General features: G+C 42.1%; 1 protein-coding gene across 3 annotated transcripts; it reads right to left on the reverse strand.

Moving 5' to 3' along the window:
* Window positions 1-222: 222 nt before the first annotated feature.
* Window positions 223-2,856, reverse strand: LOC111906963 (F-box/kelch-repeat protein At3g23880). 3 transcript variants are annotated; one of them, XM_023902750.3, is made up of 2 exons: window positions 2,531-2,856; window positions 223-1,759 (listed from the first exon to the last, which is right to left on the reverse strand). In XM_023902750.3, the coding sequence occupies exon 2, from the start codon at window positions 1,715-1,717 to the stop codon at window positions 461-463; it is 1,257 nt and encodes a 418-aa protein (XP_023758518.1). In that variant the 5' UTR covers window positions 1,718-1,759; window positions 2,531-2,856; the 3' UTR covers window positions 223-460. The 3 variants fall into 3 exon arrangements, with proteins under 3 accessions (XP_023758518.1, XP_042753064.1, XP_023758516.1); XM_042897130.2 differs by having other exon boundaries at window positions 1,939-2,856; XM_023902748.3 differs by having other exon boundaries at window positions 2,604-2,851.
* Window positions 2,857-12,856: the final 10,000 nt, after the last annotated feature.

Genomic DNA, 12,856 nt, shown 5'->3' on the forward strand with positions numbered 1-12,856 from the left:
TTCTTTCACCGTTCAAGAAAAGGATACAAAGGGGTTTCATAAAAATGATGTATTTACTTTACTTATTTAATTCTAATTCCTTTATTTGCAAAATGGTCCTCACAAAACTTTCAACATTCTAATGCACTAAAAACTCAAAATATTGAATCTATCTCACTTGTTTTCTTGTATTGCTCAGGCAACGGGCCCAAGCTGTAGTTGAATAACTGTGAGATTAAACCAGAAAATCAAATCTCCCACAAAATACTTTTAATTAAAAATAAAATATAATAACAATAAGGCTAGACATTTGTTCAATGCTTAAGGGAAAGTGTAATATAAACAAAATATGAATACCAAAAAATAATTTAAAAACGAACCAACATGTCCAAATGTTAAACACATCATGATGACAAGAGAGAATGCAGATGATATGCACTAAGAATTGATACTTGACAGGAAACTAAGTGAAGCTTCAAGATTAAAACTGGGAGATGCTGCAGGAGCTTATCTCACGCTCCTCAGGTACTACCCAAACAAGACTGTCAACATACTCCACAACTTTACTTATGGTTATTCTACCCATTTTCTTGAAGTTTTTAGCCTTGGCTGCAATTGGATCATACAAAACAAGACAATCATCATTAGCATCTTCATCAACTTGAAAAAGAAATTCACCACGTAATGTGAATCCATATGGAACTATATCAGCACTAAACTGGGAAAACCCATGATGTTTGACCCATGATTCAGTCACCCCATACTCTTCCATCACCCACACCTCGCATTTACCAGCTTCAAAAACGCATGACATCACACAAAGCTTTCCACCCAAAACTCCCATCGCATTGAGGCACTCTTCATGGAGGTGTAGTATAGAATCTGGAAGAGGTATCTCACGGAATGTCTCTGCACCCAAATCAAATGCCAATATCGTTTGTAACTTCTGCTCCATATCAGTATAACCAAGCCAATGAACATGGCCTTCATGCCCATCTACACAAACTACCTCTTCATCAGAAACCCATTTGATGTTCGATGGAAACCTTTGAGTTATCAACTGCCACAAACCCTTTCTCATACTATACACCTCAACTTGTGATAACATGCTGATTGCACCCGAAAGTTTTGTAAGCTTCACCACTTTGTAATCATCAGTTTTGGGATCATACCCAAATCGGAAATGGTTTACCATCCACTCATCCTTGGGCAAAGAATATGGCGGGAGAGTTAACACCATAGACAGAGAAGGGTTCCAAATGTGAATTGCATAATCATATGATCCGTATTTGAAGCATATTAAGCCATTTACGGATCCAATAATATCACCTCTAGTGTCTTTAGATTGGGGACTTGTCGGGAGTTTGATGAAATTAGTCAGTTCGAGATCCGGAGAATGAGAGGTGTGTGCTGTGAATGGTCTCCGGTCAAAAGAAAATGCATGTCTGAAGAACAACAGAATCTCATCCTTGTGATGGATTGAATGATGGAGGTGGGATTTTATGAAGGAGGATTCAGATAACAGAGCATTCCAAGATTTACAGACACACCTCAATTGAGCAATTTCTTTTGCCAATAACCTGATGAATATGTTTGATAAAACATCGCTTGGAAGCTTTTCTATAGTCTCTGGGTGTTGAGGTGAAGCCGTTTCGAGTGTCAAAGTAACCTTCGCCTGTGAGGGTCTTCTCCTGTCTTTGTTTTTCCTTTTCAGCAGAAACTTTATTTGATTCCACATTTCCACTTCGAAGTGTATCAAAGGGGTTTAAGAGCTGAAGAGCTGCAAGGTAACAGGTGAACCGGTTAAAAAATGTCCAATTAGAGGAGGCCCGATCCCGATTGACGAGATAAAAAACCAAAAAAAAAAAAATCAACACATTTTAACTTCAACATATCGATTTTCAACAAACTCTAACATAAACACTAAAAAAAACAGATAACATTTGAAGTTAAACACACCTTAAAAAGGAACCCTATTAACAGCATATTTCAAGATGCAGCTCTGTATACATTGATTTTTAGGCATAGTAGGGTGAACTTATTGCCTAATTGTATGGTTAGAAGTTCTTAATCCCGCCCTTACAAAGGTGAACCACAATGAGAAACATACTTGCCCCATTAGCATCACTACTCAGGTGTTCAAATAGTGGATTTTGATATCCGAAATTCAGTCCTTTTATTTGACACAACCAACTCAACGTAAACTTTTACAGAATCAAATTCAAATGAGAACATTCATAAAAGAATGCGTACATAAGTCAGAACGAAACATATACACATATACAAATTTTGCTTGAAGAATTTGACATTTGGCACCTTAATATAGAAAGATTAAGCTTAAAGTGTATGATATCATTTTGAACATATTAACGGAGGAGAACCATGGAACCAAAAGCATGTCACTGGTGAACAGCTTCAAACTGACACCCCAAGCTTGCAACAATAGCTTCAAACAGACAAACAGTCAAAGTAATCTTGCTTAACTAATCAGTTTAGAGAGTTTATACAGTAGCAATTAGCAAATAGGCAAATACATGAAGTCTTTGAACACCTCAGCAGTAGAAAATAGTCAAACACACGCGAGTACCCTTTTCAACGCTTGTTGTAAATCAAAAAACGCTAACCAGTTAATCGCCGGTGAGGCCGCAACGGTGAAGCAGGGGAAATCAGTAATCGCAGCCGATGATGGTAAAGGAGGGTGGCCGGGGTACAGTAACCAACGATGGTGACGGAGGTGGAGGAGATATCGCCGACAGTGAAGGTCTGAAGGAGGGCTATGTACTTGGAGAAAGAAATCAAGAAACCAGAGTAGAAAGCGTGTGAAAAACAAAGCAATGTAAACACGAGTAAAGTAAACGCGAATATCGCTTTTTACTTTACTATCATTCGTCTTTACATGGAAGGTTCTTTTCTGTCTTCTTTTTTCCTTTTCCGCGAAATTTAATGTGCTTCCTTTTAAATGGGAGTTAATAAAAAACAGTTAGAAGGGGGACTTATGTATCAAACGGGAGTTAGGATATTTCCACTTGCGATTTTGATTCATAAATTTACAAAAATAATACATGCCTAATAAATAATTCACAAATTGGTCCTGTCTTTTATAAATTTACAGAAATGATGTCTGCCTAATAAAGAATTTAAAGAAATTGCACCTGCCTAATAAAGAATTTTCAGGAATGGTCCTGTCTTTTATAAAGTACGACAGCACAAATACAAAATCAACATCAAATGGTTTTTGGATACTTCTTCTAACTCTTTTTCTTTAAGGAATGAAAATAGCCTTTAATATGGATGAATAGTGCTCTAATCAGGTAAATTTTCTAGAAGTACAACACTCTAACACGTAGAAATGAAAATATGATGCTCCAACAAACAAAATCAACAAAGTATGTTGTTATTTCTTTCGCTTAACCCTTCTAACTTATTTATAACAACTCCAAAGATTGCGTACCAAACCAGTACCCAAAAATCAAAGTAGAACCAACAATCGTCGAGGGTAATGCAGGAGTATAGAAGCAGACATCAATGAGTATCAGAGAAGACAAGTGCCTCGGCCCAATCTATAGATCATTTAATGCAACTTTGATGTTTTCAAACAGTAAGCATTTATGTATCTTAAGTAGGGGTGAAAAATCGGGTCATCGTGTCGTGTTTGTGTGTCTTAAGTAGGGGTGGCAAATCGGACCATCGTGTCGTGTTTTTGTCTGACACGACACGACAAGGTTTTATGTAACATGAACACGATGTAGTGTTTTTTTTTTAATTAACACAAAAACGAAAAAATTAAAAAACGAAAAAAACGACACGACACAACAAATAACATAATATAACAATTAGTTTATTAAAATAATATTTAATCATAGATAACACGACAAACAAGAAAAACACAAAAGCACGAAAAAAACAAATGCTAAATCATGTCAAATTCATGTCGAATTTTAAACACGAACACAACACAACAAAACACGATATCATGTTTATACTTGACATGAACACGACACGGACACGAATTCGATTTTCAATTTCGTCCCAATTTCATTTCGTGTCGTGTCCCAATTTCATTTCGTGTCATGTCAATTTCGATGTTCAATTTACAATAATCAAGTAATCCACACGTTGTTTAATCGAAGAAATCAAGAAATGCACTGAGCTCGATATTAGTTGTTAGAATTGCTTTAGTAGCTATCACTGCACATACAGTTTAATAATCTTGTGCATGAATAAGAACCACAACAAACAATTAACAACTATTTAAACTAGATCATCTTCCTAATAATATTAGATACAGCTGTGATGACCCATCCACAAGATGCTCAAATATTGACTTAAAACTATTAACAAATTAACAAAATGAGGTTTTGAAATTATCAACAAATTCACAAAATGATGTTTCTAAGAGGCACATGCTTGCTAATTGCCATAGCTAAAATTAAAAAATAATGGATGTGTGAACTCCATATCCATACCCACATATGCAAAACAACTATAAGGTCCTAAAACGTATCTTTACCAATGATCAAGCAATCACACAATCACAGAAACAAGAATATGAGTAGAAGAAGAATTGAAACAAGCTTGCACACGTTTATTACTTGAAAACGTCGGGGACAACTTGTTTACACTTGGTCGTGAACTCTCTAGCATCAACAACCAATAAAGACCTACATAACCCCTATTTATAATAGACAATGAACGGAAACAGGACATGGGCCGGAAACTGGGTTTACGACCATAAACTCACTACTAACCGTGAACCCTACTTTGCCCCACTGTTACACCAAAAATGCTCAAAAGAACAATTATAGTTGAAAGCCTAGACCAAACCATTAATTGAGCCCTTCAATCTCCCCCTTGGTTTGGGGCTAGCTTGGATTCAATATTTGTCGACCACCGGCACATCTGACTTCCCCATTGCTTCGTTCCACATTCACTTGTTTATAAAATCTGCAAGCATCGACGTATACTCTTTGGCAGCTTGCTCAAAAATTTCCTCAGCAACTTTAATTTGATGAAGACTCAGTTAATGGATATCCCATTTCCCGAACTTGAACAGATCTCTCCGGTCATATAGACGAATGCATCCATCTTTGAGCTTGATGACCACAGAGGATGTTGTTTCGTCAAATACCCAATAAAGCATGGAGCTTAAGGATCCATCTTGATAGTTTTGAAGTACTGGGATTTGCTTAACTTGACTGGTAGCAAGCCACATCACAACTTGAAGTGGATGACCAGTCTTGGGATCAATCACATCAGGATAATGCTTGATAATACACTCTGCATTCTTCATCGCCAGAAAGCCTTTCTTCACTTGGTCTTCCAAGAAGAGCTTGAAATGAGTTGCCTTTGGATCTTGTGAGGGATTTTCAAAAGGAGCTTAAGATAACTCTGAAAGATCCACCCTAATCCATGAATGGAAGTCATGACAGTCTTTGTACAATTCAGTGTTTCCACTATTTCTTCTCACAATCCACATATTCAACGTGTCATGAAATCCCCAAGAAACAATTCCAGACCTATCACCGTATGTATCTCTAAAAAGTCTTTCTTCGAGATCAGTAACAGTGATTTTTGGTTGATCTCCAGGTGCATTTAGATATGAGCTCTTCTTAAACAAAAGTTGTCCCTTCTCCGCAGATTTAGCAAGTCTAGCACGTTTAAGAGCGACGACGTTAGGAGATTGAACAGGCTCTACCTCAAAACGATCTGCAACGCGGGATGATTGAGTAGATGGTGGTACAACCGGAGGATCTTGAGATGGCAAAAACATATTCGATTCATCAATAGAGGACTTAAACTTGTCACCAAGTTCTTCTGTCAATTTCTTCTTTAGATCGAAATAACAAACTATGAGGAGACCAAAGTGAGTCTGAAGATTGGAGATCTACTTGGTCTTTAACGTCTTATCTTCTTCAAGATCAAACACTTGAGTCTTGAGCATGATATTTTCACTCATAAGATCAGCCACCTTGATGTCAAGCTCAATGTTCTTTTGATTTAGCACACTTATTTCCTTTCGGAGCTCAACGATAGAAGGATTGTCTTCTCCTGTGACACCTTCCCTAAAAGAAATTTTTTTGGCTCTGGGGGAAGGCACTTTATCTTGTTCCTAGTCCAAATGCAGGGCCAGCCTTACGGAGGCAGCATCAAGATCTGGCCCTGAAGGAGAGAATCTCATTGGAGTAGAAGATCTGCAAGCTTCATGCGAGGTGCTAGGACCTTCACTGAAAGGTTCTGTTAAGACAATAGCAGGAGTGGTGGTTGGAGGAATTCGAAGTATATCAGAATCAAGAATTCCCTGTCTGGGATCACGTCTTCTTCTTTTCAGAGGAGGTTGAGAGGTTGGGGTTGTTGTATGATTACTCTGAAGTAGTTCTGTAGTAGGAGAAACAATGTCAAGGGGAGGATTCCCTGACACCGTCACCATAGGAATTGCTGTTTCAACCATTTTTTTGGTAGTAGGAGGCGTTGATTCGAGAACATCATCGGAGTCCCATATCTCTGTTGCTGGGTGAGCAACATCATCGATATTGTCAAGTAGCGAGTTGAGATTTTCAATTGACAAGTAATCATCATTGCTTCCAAAATTCACCGGAATTCCATCTCTATAGAAACCAGTGAGATCAAGATCTTCATATAAGTCAGTTTCAGTTACACTCTTTGAAGACCCTTCATTATAATCACTTTGCACAGGAACTGATGTCAGATCATGTTCCTCAGCCACAACTGCAATGGGAACTATTGTATCTTCTCCTTCTTCGTCATGTTTTGATACCGTGATCACTGCATCTTCTGAAATCATCCTTTCTGAAGAAGCAGGCTCAGAGGATATTTTATCAGACGATCCATGAGACTCAGAGCTCTCGTTTAATTCAGCAAAATTTCCAAACTTTACAAGCGGATGCAATCCTTGGAAAATGACTTTACCCTTGCGATTTTGCTTTATGAGTCCAATAGTATGAGGGCCTAGTGACTTCATATCTAGGGTTTCACCCTCCTTGACCATCTCAAGAAATTGAGTGTTAATAAACATTTGGATGAACCTCGGATACATCAAGAAAGTATCTCGGGTTGTTGCATTGATGTTCACTACAAACTCGTACAGGATAAACCTTGAAAAGTTGAAGTCTATCCCTATAGCTAGAGACACAATAGCTCGAGTGTGACAACTGTCAATTTCCAGTTAAGTCAAAGTCAACTAAAGTCAACAAGTCAAACCGGTCAAATCATCTAACCCTTGTATACTAGGGTTTTCATTATGTTTCTTATTAAACAACTCGCACCCTTAATGCAAAGTATCACTAAGAGTTTTCACGTGTTCGGAAACTCTAAACCCTAATCAGGGCAAGTGATGAAACTACTCAATAAAACATTATTCCTTAACCCTCGGGGGCATATGATAGTCATAACAAGACTTAACGAGGTTTACGAACCTTGAATTACAGAGCCAAACACTCAAAAGAAGTCTCTCTCAATCTCTTTCACTCTATCTCTCCCAAATCTCTCTCTATATGAGAAATCTCTTTAAGAATGTGAAATCTCTCCCAAATCTCTCTTTGTATGAGAAATCTCTCCAAGAATGTGAAATCTCTCTCTGTATGAGAAATCTCTCCAAGAAAGTGAAATCTCTCTCAAATCTCTCTTTGTATGAGAAATCTCTCCAAGAATGTGAAATCTCTCCCAAATCTCTCTCTGTATGTGAAATCTCTTCCAAATCTCTCTTTGTATGAGAAATCTCTCCAAGAATGTGAAATCTCTCCCAAATCTCTCTTTATATGAGAAATCTCTCCAATAATGTGAAATCTCTCCCAAATCTCTCTTTGTATGAAAAATCTCTCCAAGAAAGTGAAATCTCTCCCAAATCTCTCTTTGCATGAGAAATCTCTCCAAGAATGTGAAATCTCTTCCAAATCTCTCTCAAAGCCCCTTTTGATTTATTTTTATCATTTGGGGCATCCCGACACTTAACTTGGTGAAAAACCATTCGAAACGGGGCGATACCTTGGAAAATAGCATTTTAGGGCCGAAGTCTCTCAATGGGGACCAAACCCTCCTTGAGCCGAGGTCCCAAGAAGCACGGCCGAAGTCTCCATCTAGCCACAACCACCAAATCCGAAGGCCTCTTAAAGGACCGCAGCCATAAGACCGGAACTGCTGAAGACCAATTTAAACTTTTCAAAAACAACCCGGTTTCATAAATTTATTACAAAAAGGTTTTCAATAGAATTATTAGCAGAGTCTTCCCAGAACCACATAATAAAACATAATCATGAGGAGCGGTACGATCACGCCTTTGCCTTGCCATGGCCTCCTGAAGAACCTAAAAAACATTAAACCACAACTGTAAGCCCGAAAGCTTAGTGAGATACCCCCAAAATAACAACCATATATACCATACACGCACAACATGCCATATCATAACATAGCACAGAACAACCATGCACTTCGGGTCTACTGTGTGACTGGTCCGCCGCACCGGCCTTCAATCCACCTGGTCCACCCTCCGAGTCTAGCTATATACATCGAGTCTACAGTGCGATTGGTCCGCCCGCACCGGGCCTTCAATCCACCTGGTCCACTCTCTGAGTCTACAGTATGACTGGTCTGCCTGCACTATACTGTTCCGCCCGCACTGGGCCTTCAGTCGGCGTGGTCCACTCTCCGAGCCTCGGCATGTCTGGTCCGCCCTCTTGGGGCCTACAGCCTATCCGGACCGCTCGCTGGGCCTTTGGGATAACCGATCCGCCCTGGGTATGTTGGCCTACAGCACAAAGCAGGACCCGCCTCAACCCAACCCCAGTCCAACAACCATGTGCACATAAACATTCAATCATATAACAATTCACATCCAATCAAACCGATCTAGCAGATTACATAGCATAACATCATCCTAACCAGGATACCGACCTTAACTCGGTCTCTAACATATACCATCCTAACTACCAGGATGCAATCATAGCAAAACAATAACATAACAACGATACCCGGATCACAATCCGATAGAGGGCCGACCTTGGTGCCGTAGACCGTGTCGATATAGTGAGGATAGCTCACCTCGCAACTGTCGACTGAAAAGATAAGACTGAGATGCTCCGACCACTGACACGATCTCCACCACTGGCCAACATCAACACCGAACTCAAAACAAATGCCAACAATTACCAAAATGCCCCTGGAAGTCAACTGGTCAACCCTTGGTCAAAGTCAAAGTCAAAGTCAACCTCCTGACTGACTCTACTCGCCGAGTCAACCCGATGACTCGTCGAGTCCCCAAACTCAGAACTTCCCCAATCCACGACTCAACTCGCCGAGTCACCCCGAGACTCGTCGAGTCCAACAACTCTGAGTTCCCTCGCACTTAACTCACCGAGTCCTCCCGTGACTCATCGATTCACGGCTCACCAAGAAGAAGGTTAGGACCTCACGACTATACTCGCCGAGTCCAAGAACAGACTCGCCGAGTCCAAGGCTATCTTCAACCAACTCGCCGAGTTGTTCTTCCAACTCGTCGAGTTCCTGCTCACCTTCATGCAACTCGCCGAGTACACTCTTGTGACTCGCCGAGTACCCCTAGATCTTAATCCATACAGAAGCTTTCCAGGCCATGCAGATGATCCAAACCATAGATTTACGCTTCTACAACCCATCCATCACGTAAAGTGGCAAACTTTACGTGAATCCAAAGAGATCTAAGCATATAACACTCTAGGGTTAGGGTTTGGGACAAGATGACTTCACCAATCACTTAAGAATAGGGACTTTAATGCACTCTAGACCTTCTCCATTCCAGATCTGAGGTAGCAACCCCAGATCTAACCTCCAAACTTGAAATATCACAAGCTATTCTTTCCAAATACTCCAAAATGATGAATCTAGATGAATAACAACCCAAGCAACGAAATAATACCTCAAAAGGAAGCTCCAACAGAAGAGAAATCTGAATCCTAGCAAAGCCCCTTGCTCCAAGCCTCTTAACTCTCCAAGATCTCTTCCAAAATCTCTTCTCCAAGGTTCAAATGCTCTCAAATCACTCACAAATGCGCATTAGGGTTTTCTGGACTTCAAGAGAGGGTAAAGAGGCTGGGGAGAGGGTATAATGTCCTTTATATAGGGCTCATCCTTCGAAATTAGGGTTTTCTCCACACAACACCAACTCGTCGAGTCCAGCCGCCGACTCTCCAAGTTGGCCACTTAACACGCGACCAGAATTGCAACCCTACTCACCGAGCCCACCCATGGACTCGCCGAGTTGCTCTTTCACATTTACACTTTGAACCCTGAACTTGCACTCCTGAACTCGGGATGTTACAATTCTCCCCCACTTAAATTAGGCTTCGTCCTCGAAGCCTGCGGCAACACAAATCCAGAACTACTCTCGCAATGCACCTCCTGGCATTAACCAGACCAGGTTCCTCAAAACACAACCGTCGAAACCTAAAACCCAACTTTCCCTCTTGCGGTGTCCTGACCACCGCTTCAAGCCGGCCACCGGCCTCATCCTCTGATAACCACACTTATCAACCGAGTTCCACTCCATGATACTTCACTCACTCCAAATCACAACAATCACTTGACCCATACGTGCTAGAAATAACCCTAAACCACCAGAATCCCGATCTGAGTCCAACTTTATCCACTCCATGCTGACAGGATGACACATCCCTTAGTCTTAGAGCAACTCCCATGAGTTCTCCTCCGCAAATCTCATACCCATGTTGAACTGGCTCTAGCATCCTCGGGTTGGGAAAACCCGATACACTGACGACACCTCCAAACATCCCCCAGGATGAATTTCCACCACATACATAATTCCTTTATCAAAATCAAACTGGAAATCCAAGATTTCATCCCTGCATCCCTTCCGAGCCTCTTGGCCCTATACCCGCGGAATTCCTTCCGCGACCTCAACAGACATTCAACCCGGATGTGATTCCATACCACCACCGCACACACTGCGCAATAACCATAATTGGAACACCCCAATCATAACTCCACACTACTGCTTTCACTTCCGTGAACTTACGTTCCCTCTCGGAGCTACATTCCTTTCCCTTTCCTTACCAAGGAGATCCACTTAGCTGCCTTGACACTACCACAAGTGCCATGGTGCTCACATATTACTGCACCATTCCCTTATAGCATATCCGCTATCTCATGCACTACACATGCTCTGAATCCGCTCGTAGGGACTCTCGAGTCCATGCACTACCTTCCACTAATCACGATTAATACCCGGGGCCAGACCTTCTGATGCTATCACATCGCGACATACTCATTCCACTCCCTCATACCGATCTATCAACACATGCAGAGTCTTCAGCATGACTGGACCGCCTTACTAGGCCTTCAGCCCATCTGGACCACTCTCAGAACCTTCAGCAGGTCTGGACCGCCCTCCAGGGCCTTCAGCCCGACTGGACCGTTCTCCGAGCCTTCAGCCTGACTGGTACGCTCACCGGCCTTCAGTCTATCCGGACCGCTCAACTAGCATTCATCATCCTGCGTTATCCTTCCAGGAAAACTCTCCCATGCATATTGTTCTAGCCCTATAGGGGTTCCGAACTCTATATCCATCCTACATACTCAATCCCGGCCCGATCACAGGCCTTCCACAATCAATCACCCTTGGTCTGCATCCCGCCCCATCTGTCTGACACTTGCTCATACCAACCTACGCTCGGCTGACAGAACCACTGTTGACTCCCAACAGCTAAACACCCTCTCATGCTTATCAATCTTCCGGAGAATTTTCCAATTCTCCCCCACTTAGAGCACTGACTATCAACCACTGGTTGCCATCACCGACCTTCCTCGACAACCCTACACAACACAAACCCTTACACGCAAACTAATTCCCACTAGAACGAGCAACCTTCCCAAAATTACATAACAACACTGATCATCTCGGGCACGAAAGAAACCCGACCCTCAGCTAACCACTCCTCAGACTGCAGATGCTACCTGATATTCAGACCAAAAGCCATATTTCCCACTAATAATCCTCATGAATGATAACCAACGAAATTCCCAACACCACACCCATAACCATACCACAACCCTCAAGGAACAACGAAAACAATACCAAAAAAATCACACAACGAGACTAGCAGATAAACAATACTACATAATAATCACAAAATAACAATACATAAAGAAAGAAACATACCCGCAGCTGCATCCGACACTGCCCTGACCTCCTCTGCTGTAAGCTGAAAAGCACGACCCTAAGCCCTTGGGGGCTCCGCTCCACCCTGACCTCCACCCGTAATCCTCAAAGGGGCCAATGTTGGAGCCTGCACCGGTCCTGCAGCAAGCTGTGGACAATTGACCCCCAAGTGTCCAACCTGATGGTAAAGATAACATATCCTCAAATCCCGAACCGGGGCTGTCTGCCGATAATCCCTCGCATAGTGCCCCTCCTTTCCGCACTTGCGGCATGCACCACCAGACCTACAAACTCCGGTGTGACCCTTCCCACACCTTCCACAAGTGCGGATGCTTTGATCTCCCAATCTAGAATCAACGGTCTTGGACCGTTTCGGCGCCGGCTGTGACTGTGTCGGGGCCTGCCTCTGCTCCCTCAACTGCAACTTAATCTCCAACTCATGCCGCCTGGCGGCCTCCTGCAACTCTAACAAGGTCTCTCACCTCTGCATAGACACAAACTGCCTGATATCCCTCTTGAGCATAATCAGATATCGGGACATCTGAGCCTGCTCCGAAGCGAACTCAGGGCAAAACATTGCCCTCTCAGTGAACATCCTAGTGATCTCCGTCACCGACTCCGAATCCTGCTTCAGCTCCAGGAACTCCTGAGCCAACCTCTCTCTCTCTCAACCCGCGGAACATAACGATTGCTAAACATCTCCCGGAACTG

The sequence above is a fragment of the Lactuca sativa genome, chromosome 8 (genome assembly GCF_002870075.4).
Source record: "Lactuca sativa cultivar Salinas chromosome 8, Lsat_Salinas_v11, whole genome shotgun sequence".
NCBI classification, from domain to species: Eukaryota; Viridiplantae; Streptophyta; class Magnoliopsida; order Asterales; family Asteraceae; genus Lactuca; species Lactuca sativa.